Source organism: Phascolarctos cinereus, unplaced genomic scaffold (genome assembly GCF_003287225.1).
Source record: "Phascolarctos cinereus isolate Bilbo 61053 unplaced genomic scaffold, phaCin_HiC Scaffold_3;HRSCAF=262, whole genome shotgun sequence".
Taxonomy (NCBI): Eukaryota; Metazoa; Chordata; class Mammalia; order Diprotodontia; family Phascolarctidae; genus Phascolarctos; species Phascolarctos cinereus.
This window is the reverse complement of record NW_027555736.1, coordinates 50,391,796-50,412,086: the sequence shown is the minus strand read 5'-3', so window position 1 is coordinate 50,412,086 and position 20,291 is coordinate 50,391,796. Positions and strand designations below refer to the sequence as shown.

Genomic DNA, 20,291 nt, shown 5'->3' with positions numbered 1-20,291 from the left:
ATTTTCAAATGAAGGACACCGCGGCCTGTAGGAAGTAGCAAGGGATGTCTCAGTGGAATGTGGATTCTACTGCCCTGTTCTGTTCTGGTGGCCACCTAGAGGGAGCCTGGACAGTAGAATGAAGATCACTGGCCCAAAGTTGGGCATCCCAAGACAACTAAATGCCAAGGACAGAAAGAGGAACCCAGTGCAGAGGGAAGCCTGCTGGTTTAAACTTTAGCCCTGCTCCTTGCTACTTCTGAGACCTGAGACAAGCTGCTTCTCTGGACCTCAGTTTACTCATATGAAAAAGGAGGGGTTTGGACAGGCTAAGCCCTCTAGCTCTGTCTATGATTCTAGAATCTAGGACTAGAACCCAGGATGAAGAAAAAGAGGGGAATGAGGAAGCAGAGGGGTCTCCTAAAAGTGCCTGAGCTGTTGACCCTAGACCAGGAGTTCTTAATGTTTTTTTTTCTTTTTTGTTTGTTTCATGACCCCTTGAAGCAGTCTAGAGAAACCTATGGACTCCTTCTTAGAGGAATAGTTGTAGATACATAAAATAAAATACCCGGGACTATAAATGAAGCCAATTATGATGAAGTATTATTATATCTCTGTATTTTTAAAAAAGTTTCCAGATGCCAACTTAAGAATGCCTGTCCTAGAATGAAGCTCTAATTTTTGGTATTATTTGCATTGAATTTGCAGCGCTTGATTTGACATCAAGATGCGGGGAATCTCCTATCCTACTCACTTCCTCCTCCTCCCCCAATCCCCTTATTATTCTCCATTCCCATATCTTTTTCTTAAGCCCCTCTTATCAGAGCAGGCTGGTCCAGCTTAGAAAAATGAGGAAATTGGTGGGCTCTGGCTTAAATACATTCAGTCTTATCCAAAGTGCTTCTGGAATCCCCTCCCTCCAGGGCAGGGCTGAAATATCAAGTGAATGAAGATGTCCCCCTGGGAACTTGTAAGGATTAAAAATGTGGTGAATGGGTGGTCCAATGGAAAGATCCCTGGATTTGGAGCCAGAGACCTTGGGTTTGAATACTAGATCTGTGCAACCTTGGGAAAGTCACTTAATGTATACGAGCCTCAGTTTCCTGGTTATCATAAATCATAAAATTGACTAGGTTTGGACTAGGTGACTGCTAAGGTCATTTTCAGCTCTAAGTGTGTGCTCCTATAATCTATGACCTATTTCTAATGGAAAACCAAGATGCTGGGCAGCCGTGTGACTGCTCTCAATTTTTCTTCTGATCTGTATGAGGAGCCAACCAGCTTTGAGTGCTACCTAATTACCCCTGGCACTTACCATGCATCTAGCAGGCTAACGACCCCAGACACACAGGACTGATAAGCTCACCTGTTCAATTCTGTTTGATTTTCTGTGTCCCCTAGAAGCCGTAGCTACCACCCAGCCCTACCATTCTGACACTTCCAAGGTGTCTATGAGCGCATAGAACATACACATAATTTATATGTACATGTATGTACAAGAGGACATCAGTGGGAGAAACTAAGAAGAAGAAAATGAAATTAGCAAGCACTCTGTTGTTGTATCCATCTGAGAGGCAGAAGCACAAGATTGGAATCCTACTTCTAGCTATATGACCTTGGTAGAGTCACTCAATCTCTCTGAGCCTCATCCGTAAAATGGGCATGACAATATTTCTAATTCTTATCTTACAGGGTTGTAGTAAGGACCAAATCAACTGGAAAAGATTGAATAATTGAGTTATCATTATTGGACAGGTTGCCAAGGGTGGAATCCATTGGTAGTTATGAAAAAACAAGGCGGTAACCTGTCCTAGAGTCCATCAGCAACTAGCAAATTAGCAGAATGTATTTGTGTTGGCTCTTTTCACTGCAACCTAATGGTTTGTTTATTTGGACATTTTCCTTGTTGGGGACTGCTAGCATAATCAACACAGTTATCGAATGCTTTGATTTCTAAGGTTAACTATTGGGAAAACCAAAGATGAGGCTTTCCCTTATGTTGTGCATGATGGGAAAGGGGACAGATTTGGGAGAAGATGGCACTCATCAGGGTATTTTAATTCTGCTATTAGGATATGTCTAATGTTAAAGGACATCATGTCCCCTTTCCCATCATCCACCCATGATTTCCCACTTTCTTTGAAATGGGGGTGATGAGACACCAGAAAAGGCATCTTGGAGAGAAGGTCTAAGAGGCTGAGGAGAGAAGATGGTTGCATTCTCTTTCATGCCCTTGCCACCTGCCCCAGCAGGGATCTGTATACTCCTGTTATTTGCTGATTAGGGTATTTCACAGCCCATGATCACGGTGATAGGGTGATAGATACAAGTATAACTCCCAGCTGAGAAGTGCTTAGCTAGTCCTTAAAGGAAGCAGGATACACAAGACCATTTATTCCCAGCAGAGGTTTAACTAGGAGGTGGCAAATTGGGTAATTGCCCCAGGGAAAATTTTGGAAGGAGTACAGAAAGCCACAAACTCTGAGATTGGGCTGGGTGGGCAACTAAAATGTATGGATGGAATATGAGGATAAGATTTTGTGGAGGCCATAAAGATGGGGGTTGGCTGCTGGCATAACCAGTTCCTTTCTGAACGAGCCTCATAATGTAGCTGAGGTTCTTAGCTGGGGATCCATAAATTTGTTTTAAAAAAAAGTTTTTTTTGGTAACTGCATTTTGATATATTTGGTTTTCTTTGTTACCTTTTGTATTCTATTTTATGTGTTTAAAAATATTATTTTGAGAAGAGATCCAGAGGCTTCACCAGACTGCTAAAAGGGTCTATGACACCAATAAGGCTCAGAACCCTTGAAATTGGGGAAAGACAATTGTGAGTCAGGAGAATTGAATGTCATTATCAGTCCCTCTCCCACAGGTCCCTCTGCCTTATGGTGTTCAGCTTCCTCATCTTTAAAATGAGGGGTTTAGGCCAGATAATGTCTAAGTTCTTTTCTAGCTCAAAAATTCTGTGATTCTATGACTCTCAGGTCAGCAATACAGCTTCCCTGGGCAGAGACTAAGATAGGATCCTGAATTCTAAGTGCCACCGAAATTTAGTACTCTGAAATCTCCCATCGGGAAGACATAGGCTTTGAATTATTCGAGAAGTGGGGATGGGATGCGTTAAGCCATCCACACTCTCCATCATGACAACTTTGAATGGCACTGGCTGAGATTAGGGGGGCAGTCTGAGGCTTTGGGGTACAGAGATTTTTTTCTATATGAAATTGATCATCCCACTTATGGCATAGAAGTAAGCTATCCCAAGAGGAGTCAGACTAGAAAATCTGGATGGCTGAATGGAAATACAGACTGCCAGGTTTGTACCGTGACATCTGGGAGAGAGAAGAAATGATTATGATCTGGAAGGAATAAGATGGGTCTTCCCTTCATCCTTCTTTATCTTCTTTTTGTGGCATTCTGCTTTTAAATGAGATGCCTTTAGGGAAGCATGATTAGTATCCTCTTCCTCAGATAACAGCAATAACTCAAATTTATAAAGCACTTCATGTTTTGCAAAACGCTGAGAGAGGATGATGGCAGAAGCACCATAGAGAGGACCTACCAGGTGGTGAGTGGAGGAATTTCTCCAGCAGCTCAGAAAAGGGGGGAAGAAGAAAACTCCAGAAGTCAGTGGGAAAGATGAATTCAAACAGGTTGACGTTGGCTCAGTGCCAGAAGGCTAGGGAGTACAGTTAAGGAACTGGGAACCAGGGGGTCTGGGCACAAGAAAGAAATAAGACTAGAGGTGGGCATCATGGCTGCCAAACATGTCTGGCATCCTTCCCCAACTAACAATCTGGGGCCTCATGTAAAAAGCATTGCTAATTGAACTTTCCGATAAGGCTAAATTAGGAGGTGTTTGAAATGCCACAGAGGATACCACATAATCCTTGGGGAAAGGGGAGCAGCTTAGGATGGCAGGGAGGAAATAAGTCAACGGGAGGCCGCCTTAGATAAAATATAATAACAACTCTCATTGTCATAATAAGAACTTCAGTGAAGGCAACTGGAGAGAAATTAATGGGAGGAAAGAACCAGCTGGCTGGTTGTGCTGTCCTTGGCTTCTCTTCCAGAGATGGAATTTCCTTTGAAGTCTACACATCTATCCCTTGGGCACTCCAATGGTAGTGGGGGGCTGAGACCCTGGAAATGTCAGCTGATGCCCAAAGCCTAAGGAAGGCCTGCCTCACAAGTGTCACTCACTCGCCAATAATAACAGCTCCTGTGTCTATGGCCCTTTATGGGTTCAAAGTGCTCCCCACTCTAAAAACATCTATTAAATGTCTACTGTATACATGGCACTACCCTAGTCCTGGCTCTTAACAAGCTTGTTTCACAACGACCCTGCAAGATAAGTAGTCCAGTTATGCCCATAATAATTTTGCATTGGATGTCATTCATGGAGCTCCAGCACAGATTATGAGCCATCTACAGCTTACAGACTTTAGAGACCTACCCAATGTGTCGAGGGGGCGGGGGAGGAGGGTGACTTAAACCAGGCTTTGCTCACTCCAAGCCCAGGACTCTCTTCATTATGTCACACTACCATCCTCATATTACAGATGAAAAAAACTGAGGCTCAAAGAAATTATATGACTTGCCCCCCACCCCCACCCCAGGCATAAAGTTAGCAATAGGCAGTGTGGTCTAATGGATAGCATGTTCGATATAACATTAGGAAGACCTGGGTTCGAGTCCCATTTCTTGCACATTCTGACTGCATGACTCTGGACAAGCCCATTAACCTCTTAATGCCCATTCTAAGACCACAGTTTGGAGAGAAGGTAGTAATCTGTGCTGGTCAGTGAAGTTTTTACCAGGAGCAGGCAATTTAGCCCAGGTTTCTTTCTTTTTTTAATTTCTTTCTTCTTTTTTTTTAAAGAAAAGCTGTTATTATTGTTGCAAAGAGGGAGGAATTGGGGGTGGGACAGAGTGGTGAAAGTAGGCCAGGGGCTCATGAACTCATTGAAGCTGCCATAAGTGGTACAAGCACCTCTCCAGACATCCTTGAGACACTGACTTGTCCTAACACCTCCCAGTTCCTCCTACCTTTGCTTGGGCATCATTTTGAGCAGGGTGGGCATGATGGACATCTAAATGGTGAGGTAGAGAGAACACCAGGTCTGGAGTCAGGAAGACTCATCCTCCTGAGTTCAAATCCAGCCTCACACACTTACTAGTGACCCTGGGCAAGTCACTTAACCTTGCCTGCCTCACTTTCCTCCTCTATAAAATGAACTGGAGAAGGAAATGGAAAATTACTCCAGCATCTCTGCCAAGAAGACCCTGAATGCAGTCATGGAGAGTCAGACATGACTGAAACAACTGAACAGAATGATGGCCTGCATCTCTCCCTCTTCCTGTCTTTCCCCTAACTCAGGCTGTGCCTTGTAGTTTTACCCTGAACCAAGAGACTGCTTGGACAAGTAATTTATATGAGTTCCTTTCACTTCCCTAAGGAGCATGGAAGGGGGCCATTAAGAAGCTTCCAGATTCAGAGGTGGAAGAGACCTCTGAGGTCATTTAGCCCAGGGCTCTTAACTTTTTTGGTTTGGACCCCTTTGGCAGGGTATGGTGAGGCCCTATGGGCCCTTTCTCAGAAATATGCCTTAAAATGCATAAAATAAAATACACAGGATCATAAAGGAAATCAATACACCAAAATTTCAGTTATCAAAATATTTTTGGGAAAAAAACCCAAGAATTTCATGGACACCAGTTAATAATCCCTGATCTCATTTTGCTCATAAGAGACCTAAGGCCCAGGGCAGTTCAGTTACTTGCCCAAGGTCATAGAAGTGGTAGGAAATGGAGGAGGAATTTAAACCCAGGTTCTCTGACTTCAGAACTGGTCCACTTTCCATTGGGCCCCATAGTCTCTTCTTTTTTTTCTTTCTTTTTTTTTTTGGTGAGGCAGTTGGGGTTTAGTGACTTGCCCAGGGTCACTAGTAAGTGTTGTGTCTGAGGCCGGATTTGAACTCAGGTCCTCCTGATTCCAGGGCCAGTCCTCTATCCACTGTGCCACCTAGTTGCCCCCACAGTCTCCTTCAGCATGTTGTCCTTGTTCAGCTGTTTTTTCAGTCTTGTCCGACTCTTTGTGACCCCATCTGGAGTTTTCTTGGCAGAGACACCAGAGTGTTTTACATTTCCTTCTCCACCCCCACTTCGCATGACAGGCTGCTTTTGACCACTTTCACTAATGGAGGAATAGGAATAGTTCAGATAATTCAAAATACCAAATAATGATAAAAACCAGCATCATTGAGTTTGGGACCTTGTAGGATTTTTTCCCCCCTTTCTACTTAGGTTTTCTCAGGCAAATGAGCTGAGATTCTCTGAGTGGGGATTGGGAGAACAGATGGGGAAGACAGGATTCTGGGTTGCATACTGTGTGTTTCACCAGGGTCAGCAATTGGCCACAAAAGTCTCAAAGAATAGAACTAGGAGTCAGCTATAACTCATGGGCCCAATTAAGCAACATCCCAGAGAAGTACAGGGAAGGGAATTCTAATCCTGGCACAATTGACCAGGCCCTGTTAGGACTCTGGGGCAAACTGCTGGCTTTCTCTGGGCCTCATCTCTTATTCTTCTCTAACAAAGGGTGCTGGTTTCAATTATTGGAATGTTAGTCAATATTGACGTTTTGTGGTCAAAGCTCTGTTCAGGGGGTTGGGGGGGGTATTTGCCCAGGTCTAGGAATTAGGACTGGATATGATGTGGTTAAGAAAGGTGAGAGAGGGTCTGTAGGAGGCACCTGGATCTCCCTGGGAATGCAGCAAGGGAGGAGTTTGTGGCCTTAATGCGCAAGATATGTGAGAAGTCAATTCGCAGATGAGGAGATATGGGCACAGACAGATTGGGTAATGACAGAAAATGATAAAAATGAATAAATTAGTTAAAATAAATGTAAGGTTCCATACAGTGGGTATCTGACAGGCAGGGCACTTATGGAAGGGGACGTGAGGAAGGTGGAGAGCAATAAACCCCACTCTGGTCCTAGATTTGGATTTTCCCCAACCCTGGTTCTTTATTTATTTTGGAGCACTCTCTCCCTGGGGAGTTGGCTAATTCTTGTTATTATTGATTTGTGCGAGTTTTTTTTATTTTTCCTGTGGTCCTCAAACAAATGAATTGTGCCATCTTCAGCGTGAAGCGCCATGGTACTGATGTGTCTTCTGCCAGATGTGTCCCTGTTAACCTCTGGGTTGGGAGAAGAGAACCTCCCCTCCCTCCAGCCTTTGTCTCTGCCCTCCTCTATCCTTTTCTGTCACAATGGAGGCAAGGAGAGGCCTTCTCTGTGGGCTGAAGCTTCCAGGCTGACCTCTCATTCCCGCCCAACTCCATGACTGAGCCCTAGAATCCTTGACCTGGAGAATGTGGAATCTAATCAATCAATCAACAAGGATGTATTAAGTATATCACGGCCTATGTTGGGTGCTAGATACAAACACAAAAATAAAACAGTCCTTGCCTTCAAGGGGCTTACATTCTAACAAGGGAGACAACATGGACACAGATAGGATTATTGACCTGTTCTTGGATAGGACGGACTCTTAACCAACAGCCAGAAGATCTCTGACCTTTTCAGGACTCCTGTAATTTCCTATGATGTAACAAGATTGTGCTAGGGCTTAGCTCCTGAGTCCTCTTCCTGGGCTTGACCACCCTCTCAAAGATGCACTTTTCTCATCTGCACAAGTAGGGATCAGGCTACATGACCTCTAAGGTCACTTCCATTTCAAGCCCTGAGGCTCTACTTCTTCACTCCAACCTTTCTTTTTGTTCTTGGGGCCTATCATCTCTCTGCTCACTGCTCTGCTGCCCTGATTCCTCCTTATCTTCTATCCTCCAAGTGGTTTTATAAATGGCACACTGCTGAAAAGCATCATACCTTTGAGCCTTTTTGAAGAAGGTATTAGGCAGGAATGAAAAGCCACATTCCTGAGCTGGCAGGAGAAATACACAGAGGGTCCTGAATGGTCCCAGGCCTCCTTCTCAAGGAAGGATGAAAAGAGGAGTTGAGGCAGTTTTACCCTTGCTTGTATGTGAGGAGAGCAGAAGTGATGTGGGTGACCCTGACAGCAGTGGGACAGGAAGGAAAACCAGAGCATTAGGGTCAAGGAGGAGCGGGTCAATAGAAACAGATGGGGTGATGATGTTTACTTGCTCTCCTAAACTCTTGGAGTCATAGATATTTTTAGAGCTAAAATGCACCTCTTTCATTTTCTAGATGGAGAAACTGAGTCTTGGAGAGGGAAAAATGACTTACACAAAGATACTCAACTAGTTAACGGAAGAGCCAAGGTGAGACTCCAGGTCTCTTGAATTTGGGGCCAGTCTTCATTTCATTAAACTGAGGATTCTGAGCCTTTTGGGGGTCATCTGTGCCATGGACTCCTCTGGCAGTGAGTCTGGTCAAGCCATTGGGGTCCTCAGAGTCATGTTTTCAAATGATTGAAGGAAATACTAAATTTCAATTAGAGGTGAATGAAAATAAAAATGATTTTTTTTCCCATTGAAGTTCATGGACCCTTTGAAATGAATCCATGCGATCCTAGGAGGTTGGAGGATGCCTGGTTAAGACCCTAGCACTGAGCCATCTGACCTTTGTGGGTATCTAAATTGGCATACTGCCCCAGAATGCCGAGATCAGTGGCTGAAACTCAGGTCACATCCCCTTTTTCATAGCCCTCCCCTCAGACCCTGTTAAGCCTTGACCTTTGGAAGTGGAAGATGTAGAATTTCTATCAGCAGAGCAAGGGGTGCTAGGACAATTTCTCTTATCTTAAGCATAAATTCAGAAAAGCCTTTGGGTTTTTAAAGGTTCATTAGTCAGAAAACAGGGTTTTTCTGCCTTTATTAAGGACAAACAAAAAGAAAAAGAGTGAAGCTATAAGAGAAACTTAGGTTAGGTGGGAGGAAGACCTTCCCACTGGGGGCGGATGGACATGGGAGGCTGTGAAATCTCTTCCCCTGGCTGTGTGGAGGAGGTAAGGCCCCTCCTCTGTCCTGGGTGATTTAGAGACATTTTGTGGAGCCTGGGGCCTGGACTAGAGAAGCTCAGAGAGTCGTTGTGATATGGTTCCCATTCTCAGAGTGGTGGCAACCCTGGTACCTCAGCTCTAGCCGTCTATGGAGGGGAAATGATCCAACATGGCCTGCCTTGCCTCTAGATGCTATTCTGAAGGACAGTGGCAAAAACACTGGAGAGGCACAGAGGAAAGGAGAAAATGAAGAAAGAAGAGAAACTATGTCAGATAAAGAATGGGCAGCCTTGGACTCAGGAAGACTGGGGTTGGGTCCTGCTGCTGACACATGATGTTTTCTGAGACCTTGGGCAAACAAGAGATCGTAGGAGCACAGATTTAGAGCTGGAAGGGACCTTGAAGGTCATTACTTCCAATCCTTCATTTGACAGATAAGGAAACTGAGGTCCACAGAGGTGAAGTGGCTTGCCCAGAGAAACACAGCTAGTCAGGGCCTGAGGTAGGGCTTGAAATCAGGTCTTCATGACCTTAAATTCAGCCTGGACCATCACTAAGACTGTCCTTACTCATTTAATGGCCTCAAAGCCGTGTAATAACTTCTCAGGGCCCCAAACAACTCTCTAAGACTGTAAATTATAGGTAAATTGCTAATCTGAATCAGTGAGAGGAGACTCAGTTGAGCTGAGCTGGGCCTGGGGTCAGGAAGACTCATCTTCCTGAGTTCAAATCCGCCCTTAGACAATTACTAGCTGCGTGACCCTGGGCAAGTCACTTAAATCTGTTTCCCCTCAGTTCTCCATCTGTAAAATGGGCTGGAGAGGGAAATGGCAACCTGTCCCAGTATCTTTGCCAAGAAAACCCCAAATGGTTATGAAGAGTTGGGGATGAATAAAAATGACTCAGCAGCACAACTGTATGTGTGTATTTAATGTGTGTGTGATGAACACTTCTCTTTCTGGATATATACATATATATGCACACACACACACACACACACACACACACACACACACACACACACAGAGGTGTTCTGTGATCCTGAAAAGAAACTTCCTAAATACCTAAGTTATTTCTCTTGGCTCCCTGATTTGGTAGGGGTTAAACAGTCACGTTTCAATTAGGCCAGCTAATGGAACAGAGCAGCCAATAGAGAACGTGAAACGATGGATATTCTACATATTTAGAACAGACTCGTCATCTTTCTACCTCATCCTGGCCTTCCCCCCACAACTGGTCTGGCCCCACCACTCTAGTAGTGCCTGATTCTTGCCCTGGTTCGTCCGCAAGAGAATATTACACCCTGCTTTAAGGTTTGCAAAATGCTTTGTCCATTATTATCTCATCAATCCTCACAACACCCTTACAAGGCAGGGCCTATTCTTTTACCCATTTTACAGATGAGGAAAACGGAGGCTCACCATAGACTAAGCAAGTTGCCAAGGGTCGCACGGTCATTAAAGCAAAATCTGAAGCCGGGTCCTCCTGATTCTAAGTCCAACAAGTCTCTATCAACTAGGCAGCCTTTCCTCTCTCCATTTTGTGCTTAGCCATCAGTTGGTTCCAGGACAATTAAAGCAAACAATAATAAGAGAAGCAATACTCCATACCCCACCCAGACAGAACAACATTACTGCCCGTGGTTCAGCTGGGAAGGAATGTTATTGTGAATAGTTCTGTTCCCAGTGGGGAGGAAGGGGGCAGGAGGGGGCAGGAGAGCAGACCCAGAGAAGGCCCAAGAGGTAAAGCAGAAAGAAAATTAAGATCCCAGGGAAAGGGGAAAGGGCTAGTGGGCCCCACAACCCAACACCGACATTGAGAGAGCCTTAAGGCTGGCGGCAGTGTAGAGCCTGGCTCACCACCACCATTAGCTCTGCCAAGAAAAAGGCCAGAGTGGCTCGTGGTGGTGAGTTATGGGCACATTCACCTTGGGGCTTCTCACATCATGACTCACGTTATATGAATTGGCTGTGGTTGGGCTCTCTCTATGCCCTCCCCCTCCCTGCTGCTGGTGCTTTAGTCTCAGTAGAGAAGACAGGGAGGAAAGTTACTCATGGGGCTTTGGCCAAGGCATCCAGCTCTTCTGGGAGGATGGACTTGGGGAAGGAAGGCAGGAAGCAGTGTGGCACAGTGGGAGGAGCACCAACTCTGAGCTCAGGCCCTGGGTTCAAATATCACCTCTGATGTTTATTACCCATGTGACCTTGTACCAGTCACTTCACCATAGTTTATACGTATAATGAGAGAGTTGGACTACACAGCCTTTGACATCACTTTGCGCTTGGGTGGTACAGTGGATAGAATGCAGGACCTGGAGTCAGGGAGAGCTGAGTTCAAATTTGGCTTCAGACACTTACTGACCCTGGGCAAGTCACTTAACCTTTACCATGCTCAGTTTCCTTATCTATAAAATGCAGATAAAGAATGATAGCACCTACCTCAGTGGGTAAAGATCAAAGGAGATAATATATGTAAGTTGTTACATACATAAAGAGCTGGTTCTCCAAAATGGAAAGCAGCTTTGGGAGGTGATGGGCTCCATTGTGCCAGAGGGCTTCAACAGAAGCTTGGGGGTGGCTTGCTAGGGATGTTTGGAAAGGAGATCCTTGTTCTGGAGTAGATGACCTCTGAGGCTGTACCCACCTCTAGATTCTGTGAGTCTAGGACCTGACAACCAGCGGGGGTGTGACCTAGAGTTCTAGATTTTGAAGAAACCTTACAGATCATTTAGCTTCATTCAGTTGAATGAGTAATTTCCCTAGTATAGTGGTGTGTCACACGCTTACCTCAGCTTGCAGGCTAACCTGCTAGTTCTTCCAAGTGAATCTCTTTTCCCTTTTTTTCTACGCAGTCTCTGCAGCCTCCCACTCCCACTCTGCACCAAGATCTAGTAATTAACCCATCACATGTTCTCTGAATTATTTGTTAGTAGTGAGGATAAGTTTGCACTGAGCCATCCACATTCCCTCACTCAGCCTCACTTATGACCCATAAGATGCATTTATGGAACAGCTAGCCCAGTAACAGGGCTCTCACCTAACAAACGTTTGTGGAATTGAATTCAATGGAATGAAATTCTCCGAATGATGCTAACAATCCACAACCTTGGCCTTTGTGGGCTCTGGCCAACTTGGAGTTAATGGGGTCCATAGCTAGCAAGAGTAAGATGGCTAAAAAGGTGACTTCCTTGTCTTTCATGCAAGGTAGTTCCCCTTTATAGTAACTGTACTTCCCAGAAAACAGTTTGGAAATTCCAAAGACATTCTCACTGGTTTGCATTCAAATGCTTTCCATAATCTGGCCCCCAAATTTCATTCTTCCCACTCCCAATCAAAACTCTTATGCTCCAGTCAAACTTTTTAGCTTACTGTGCTCTAAATCTGACTTTTATAGTTTCCTGTAAACTCCTTGAAAGTAGGGACTGGGCCATTTTCCATCTTAGTAACCCTACCATCTAACAGAGTACCTTCCACACAGTAGATGCTAAATTGCTGGATTGAACTGAAATTTATTGCCTTTGCACCTTTACCTAGTCCAAGCTCCTTCCCTAGGATGCCATTACTTTTCCTGGTAAGCCCAGCCTGAGGTGACCCCATAACATCTACCGATCACATGTATACTGCCGACAACACTCTTATTTTACAAGTATGGATCCCTTCTCCTCATCAGTAAGTTTCCTTGTGGGCAGGGGGCTGTTTCTTAAACTCTTCTCCCACTCCCAAAGAGCCTAGCACAATGCCTTACACAAAGCAGGTGGTCAATAAGCGATGTGTTTGATGACAATGATGGGTCACTGAGGGAGCTATGGCAGTTCCATTTATGTAGATATTTTAGAAGCAGATCAAGAGAGCTGGGAGGGACCTTCGAGGTCAGCTGGTGTATTTATAGTGAAGGGAACAAAAGTCCACAGAGGTTACATTACTTGCTCAGGCCCATACAGTGAAAAATCAAATCCAAGTTTTCTGATTCCAAACCCAGTGCATACTCTCTGCTACAATAGGGTATCCAGGCCATCAGCCATGTTTCTTTTTCTTTCAGTAAAGATTGGATATCCCTATTTTGCTCCCTACCTGCTAGAAGAATAGCAGCTGCTCGTGGAATCATGGAAACTTTAATGGGTTCTTTCCTTAGACATCTTGGGGGCCTCCCATTCCTAGGGGCTCACCAAATGAATGCTTCACTGAATATGACTCAGCTGTCTGTGATTCAGAAACCTCAACAGATCTGCCAGCCTCTGCATGAACCATCATGGCTGGCTATCATCATCATCCCTTTGCAATGATTTTGTCCCATCTGTAGGTAGGGGGATGGACTCGCGAGCTTTGAGGCAGGGCAGTTCTCTTCTGGCCTGGAAATGCCGTACTCCCTTGTGTGGGATCTGTTGTTATGTGGGACCAAAGACTGGTTTGGGGAAATGTAGGCAAGAATAGAAGATAAAGCTATTTGGGTTGACAAAGACCTATAGAGGGAAGAAAGGGTTAATGAAGGTGGCAGGGGGAGATGGCTTGACAATCAGACACTATAGAGGGCAAGATGGTGAAAGGGAGAGGAGAGAGAGGTGGGAAAAAGGTAGCCAAGAATCGCAGGAGCCCACAAGACGAGTAATTGGAGAGCACCACCTCAGGGCTGGAAAATCTAATGGAATCTCTCAGTGGAATGGTCCAAGAGCGGGGATAATAAACAGGAGTGCCATTAACAATGGCTGCAAAGGAACTCCAGCTGCAGGCAGAAGGTGAGGCATGGGCTCTTGGGAGGGGGTAAAGGGAGCAAGGACAGGAGAAGAGGTCAAACCCAATGGACAGAGCCTAGCAATCCCCATTTCTGGTACCATAGGCTCAACCTGAAGGTAAGGAATGTGGACACAGTGGTTATAACCTGAGCTGGGAACAGCCTTGTTCTTAAGTTGCCTGAACCTGAATAGGCTCAACCTGAAGGTAAGGAATGTGGGCACAGTGGTTATAGTCTGAACTTGGAACAGCCTTGTTCTTAAGTTGCCTGAAGGTAGCTCTGCTTGTACCTTCTTCCACCTCCCCATCTTCACCCCAGGGTCCTGGGAAGCTGGGGTAAGCAAGGGCTAGGCTCCTTGGGTTCTGACCCCAAGTGGAGCCTTCTTAATGTCTGCCCACTGCTTCCCAAGCACTTTAGAAGCAAATCAAAGTCTCCACTTTTTCATAGTACTTTGCATTCTTCCAATAGAGTAGGTGGTACAGTATGAGAACACCCTTGGAATTTAAGGATAGTATTCCTTTTTTTTTTTTTAGGGATAGTATTTCTTCTAAAAGTCGCATGTGTGTGGTTGTGTTTATCTTCCTAATAGCATCCCTCCTTTATTTATGGGGAACCTTAACACCAGAAATGGCCAATAACCCACTCACAGTCACATACAATGCAGCAGTGGTTAAGCATCCAAGCAATATGGCTTACATGGACATCTTGGGGGATGGTTAGTATCTGTTCCACGGCACTCACCTCATCCTTGTCCACCACCTGGATGAAGAGGGGAAGGGCAAAGCCCACTTGGGCCAGCTCAGTGATGGCCACACTGTACTCGGAGCTGTTGAACTCAGGGGCATTGTCGTTGATGTCAATGACAAGGATGTTGAAGGTGGTAATGCAGGATGCATCTGATGGGGTTCGGTCATCATACAGCTCTGTGCCCTGGGTGCCAGAGAAAATACATTTTAGCTATGAGGAGATGAAGGAAGAATGGGGAAGAAGGGAGGGAGGGAAGAGAGAAAGAAGGAGGAGAGGGAATGTATAAGGACCCATTTGAGAGCAAGGAAGGGGCCCTATCCAAAATAACAGATGGGGAAAATGAGGCACAGACTCATCAGCAATCCACCATTCAATGAATGTCTACTACAGTCAAGATACTAGGCTAAGCGCCACAAGAGTGCTGGCATCAGGGAGTGATGAAAGAATCCTGTCATATAGTCTCAGAGACTGCAGGACAGCAAGAAGTGGGTGAGAGGCAGAGTTAGACCCCAAGGAAAGATTATCTAATGGAGAATAATGCAAGGTAGGGCAAGGACATGTGTCAGTTGACCCTTGCACAGAGAAGATTTTTTGCAATAGTGTCGTTTTCCCAAACCAGCGCTCCTCTTCCGCCTCTGCTCCCCCTCAAACAACTCAAACACTTCTTTCCCCATTGAGTTAAATAGTTAAGGCATCCTGATGGAAAAGGAAAGAGCAAGAAGGGGCAGTGGAGAGGAGAGGAGTCTTATTGACTTCTGGCTATTAGCAGAGGGCCTTGTTGACTGAGGTTAAGTGTAGTAATTTCGCTGGTTGTCCGTTCCAACCTGCTAGAACACAGTCACTTCCTGAGCCCAGAGCTTCCCGACTTTGCCTGCTCCCCCCCCTCCCCTTTCCTCAATCAATGGCCCCTCTCACACCAACTCCTGGGACCCTGTGGCCTGGGCTGGATCCATACTCCTAAATGGCTTTCCCAGCCACAAACCCAGCTCCATATTGATTTTAATTAAAAGGAAGGTTGTGATCAGAGGTCGGGTTGTTCGGTAAGTGGGGAGGGGGTTGGGCTGTTATACTCTATGCTTTACTGCTTCTCCTCACCAAGGCCCCTAAGAGACTTTGTTCCCCAATCCTCTGGCCATCCCATTCCTCCTTGCCCAGACTGTGTTATGGCCCGGTCCCGTGCTTCCTCTTGCAATAGCATATTAATAATACCAATAATAGCCAACATTTATATATTGTTTGCTGTGTGCCAAATATTAAGAACTTTACAATTTTATCTCATTTGATTCTTACAACAACCTTGGAAGGTAGGTACTATTATTAGTCCCATTCTACAAATGAGGAAACTGAGGCAAACAGAGATTAGATGACTTGCCCAGGGTCTCATAGCTAGTAGGTGTCAGAGGCCAGATTTGAACTCAGGTCTTCTTGACTCCAAGCTTGGTGTTCTGTTCACTGCGCCACCTATGTGAGAGGGGTTCAGAGACAGAAACAGGGCAAAGTGGACAACACTTTGTCGGAAGAAAATACCTGAGTGTTTCAGTGGACTGCAAGCTCTCTGAGGGCAGGAAGTACATTGTTTGTCTTTGTTATTGCCAGTGCCTAGCACGGTGCTGGTACTTAGGCATGCTTGTTGAATTGGATTGAATATGAGCAAACAGTCCAATATGGCAGCCCAAACCCTGCCAACCTGACCTTAGATGCCATTAAGAACGGTCCAGAGTCAAGGGCAGGGCAGGCAGGCGGTTCTTGCTATGCTCCCTGCCTAGGTCGGACCACACTTAGACCGTTGTGTTCTCTTCTGGGCTCCACCTTTAAGGACAGACAGGGCACCCAGGGTAAGCCACCCATGGCAACAGAGGGCTTTGGGATCGTGCCATGTGAGGTGTGGTTGAAGGAACTGGGAATGTGTAGCCCGGAGAAAAGAGGCCTGGAATATTAGTGGTGAAATGGATAGAATGCTGGGCCTGGAGTCAGGAAGATATAAATTTAAATCTTACCTCAGTCCCTTGCTAGCTCTGTGACCCTGGGCAAGTCACTTAACTGCTATCTGCCTCAGTTTCCCCAATTGTAAAATGGGCCTAATTATAGCACCCACCTCACAGGATTGTTATGAGGAGCGGATGAGATAAGTTTGTAATGTACTTAGCACAGTGTGCGGCCCATAGCAGGCACTTAATAAACGTTGTTTGTTCTCCTCTCCCCGGCCCTGCCCTTCACCCCACCCCCCTTCCCTCCTCCCCTGCCTTTGTGATATGTTTGACCCAGGGAGCAATGGGTAGGAGTGACATATTTGAGCACCACGTAAGAACGCATGTCCTAACAACTAGAGCTACCCAGAAGGGGAATGGGACACCTGGGCAAGCAGGGGGCGCCTCCTCACTGGAGGTCTTCAAAAAAGTCTGACTGATGTCTTGGGAGGGATTGTGTGGACCAATTCTTGTTCTGTTAGTCAGTCAACAAACATCTGTGAAGTACTGGGGATGCAAAGAAGGGTGCAAATAATCCCTGCCCCCAAGGAGCTCATGTTCTCATGAGGGAGACAGCATACAAACAGCTGTGTACGTATAAGTTATAGACACAGAGACACATAAAAGAGATAATATAGTATACACAGGTAAGATACACATAAGATGTATATTATATACATATACAGTTAGAAGATATATAGTATATGTAATATATACATATATGATATATATATATATATAACACATAAAAATAAATATGTATGTATATTGTATATACATGAGGGAGCTAGGCGGTGCAGTGGATAGAGCGCTGGGCCTGGACTCAGAAAGACCTGAGTTCAAATCTGGCCTCAGACACTTACTAGCTGTATGACCCTGGGCAAGTCACTTGACCCTGTTTGCCTCAGTGTCCTCCTCTGTAAAACCCACTGGGGAAGGAAATGGCAAACCGCTTGAGTACCTTTGCCAAAAAAACCCCCATAAACAAAGTCCATGGAGTCACAGAGAGTAACAGAAAACTGAAAACAAAAAATATATATACATATATTTATATATGCATATACAAATGTGGTATGTACATAAAATATATATACATATGCATATATCTGTATATATACACAAGCCATATACACATATAAGATGAATATACATGTGACACATACAAGATATATACACACACACATACACATAAGAGATATATATCACATGTTATTGTTCAGTTATGTCCAACTTTTTGTGACCCCATTTGGGGTTTTCTTGGTAAGGATACTGGAGTGGTTTGCCATTTCTTTCTCCAGCTTACCTTACAGAATTGGAGGCTGAGAGAGGTTATGAGGCCAAGGTCACACAGCTGGCCAGTGGCGCAGTCTGAATCTGAACTCGAGTCTCCTGGACTCAAACCTAATACTTTTTCTACTACAGTAGAGCTGGCTCATTATTCCTCCTTTTTAAAAAAATCAGTAAATAGTTTGGGACTCAGAAGTTAGGATTTTAAAGTGAATATGTGCATTTCATGTAATAAACTTGTAAGTGGTGAGAAAAGTATTATATATGAACTAGATTTTTCCCCATCTGTAGAGCATATTCTATATCTTTTGTGGTACTGAGATTTTAGAAAGTTTAGAGTGTCTGAAACATGAGTTCAATGTGTATTTTTAAACATTTGTGGAATTTAAAATATTTGGAGAAAAATGTGTCACATTTCAATTTCTCAAGATCTTTTACTATCGTGTCATTAAATGCTTCATATAATGCAAAATTATAACTGGAAAAACTTAAGTTTAACAAATTTCAAACAGATTTTTCCATATTAAACTTTTAAAAAATCAGTAAGTTAAGTTTTGAGATGAGTGTGGCAAAATAATAGTAATAATGATAATTATATAACTTGGCACCTAGTGAGTACTTAATGAATACATGTTGACTTGACTATATATATAGTGCGCTCAGTGGTGTAAACTCCTTTTTATATATTATCTCATTTGATCCTCAAAACACCCTGATGAAGTAAGTGCTATTATTATCATCCTAATTTTATGCATGAGGAAACTGAGGCTGAGGCAAGTCAAATGACTTTCCCAAGGTCATGCAGCTGCTAAGTAACACAATCAAAATTAGAACTCAGGTCTTTCTGACTCCTCCCACCTCTGGCACATACTGGCTGCATTCCCCCTCTCATGTCTGACAGCCTCTGTTGACTTAGTGAAACATCTCAGGTGCCCTCTGTTTTGGTAGATGGAGTTCTGACCCAGGAATTCCTTATAGCAATGAAATTACAATTCTGGTAATTAAAAAAAAAAGGCTCATTGATATGTTCCCAAACCATACAGTACTACTGGGACAGAGATCAGATTCGGACCCAGCCATTCTGACTCCATTTTAAGGCCTCAGTTCTCATGAATCCAATCATCCTGTCCACATATCACCATTCCACCAGAGTCCTTCACTTGAGCTGGTTGGGGCAGGGTGCGAATTCCCTCTGGGCTGGTAACAGGATCAAGGTATTTAGAGCAAGAAGAGACATGGGAGGTTCTCCAGCCCAACTCTCTCCTTTTAGAGATCAGGACCTTGAGACTCAGAGAAATAGAGTGTCTTGAATAATAAGAGTTACACAAACAGTTGTGCCTTTCACGCAACAGTCATTCGGGTGCAAGTATTATTCTTGCCATTTTTCAGATGTGGAAACTGAGGCTCTGAGACATGACATGTCTTGCCCATGGTCACACAGCCAGTGTAAGCATCAGAGCCAGAATGCGGACACAGGTCTTCAGACTCAAAGCTCAGGCCTCTTTCTGCTATACTCTCCTGTCTCTCCTTTTCTTCCATCTAGAAACAAGAAAGGAGGTTCCCAATGGAGGGGCCAAGAAGCCAAAGAGGACCTAGGACATGCTCACTTTTCTGGGGTATAGTGTAGGGTATGTTCCCTTCACCCCACTGATTGGACCTGGATTTGGAAGGTGACTCCCACAACCTCCTCTGGGAAGGGGAATAGCTCTCCTACCTTTACTGTAAGGATGAAGCCATGGCTATAGAGAGGGTTTTCCCGGTCCAGCACACCATTCAGGGTTAGCGCCCCACTGATGTAGTCCAGGGCAAAGATACTGTTGGTGTTACCTGGAAAAGACACCAACTGCTATCAGCAAAAAGTCACTGAACTCACAGATCAACCTGGAGCTATGGAAAAGGAAGTGATTTCTGTTGCTCATCTGGCCAGGGAATAACTTGTTTCCTATGGAAAATAGCATAGGTTACTCTCCTGCTCTACAACCTAGAGAGCATCCCTATTGCTGTTGATGTCAACTTTAGCTAACTCTGCTTGGCTTTCAGGTTCTCCATAGTTGGGTCCCATCTTGCCCAACCGACTTCATTTCCCATTATTCCCCAACTTGTCCCTTCTAGTCTTTAAAGTCTCATTTGGCAGATTACACATAACTTTCTCATTCTTCCCTTTGCTTATATGAGCCACAGAATCACATCATCTCAGTCCAAGATGATCTCAAAGACTAAATGCTCCCCAGCTGTACCTGACCAAGAATCTTCTTTATGATCTCCAGCCACCCTGGACTTGAAGACCTTTGCTAACAGGGAGGAGCCCACTTCCTCCTGAGGCAGCCCACTGTACTTGTGAACACCTTTAATGACTGGGAAGTTTGTTCTCAATCAAACCTAAATGTGCTTCTTTGAAAATGCCACTGATGGTTCCATGTTCACTCTCTTCCAAGTGGCAGCTCCTTAGATGGAGTTGTAAGTTTAAGGGTCATAGGGTAGAGCCAGGATCAAAGGAAGCCCTGCTTTCCTGCAGGGGACCAGGAGGGAGGCTCAGAACTATCCTCCAGTGATGGCAAAGGTAGGGGCATCTCCCAGGAGCTCTGGTCTGGAAGCC

General features: G+C 44.7%; 1 protein-coding gene across 1 annotated transcript in view; it reads right to left on the bottom strand.

The window, feature by feature from the left end:
* Nucleotides 1–20,291, bottom strand: part of CDH23 (cadherin related 23) — a 606,235-nt gene that overhangs the window by 259,133 nt on the left and 326,811 nt on the right. Inside the window, exons 10-11 of the mRNA XM_020994435.2 lie at nt 19,410–19,522; nt 14,436–14,624 (exon numbers count right to left, since the gene is read on the bottom strand). Of these exons, the coding sequence (XP_020850094.1) occupies nt 14,436–14,624; nt 19,410–19,522 (302 nt within the window). The remainder of the gene's footprint in view (nt 1–14,435; nt 14,625–19,409; nt 19,523–20,291) is intronic.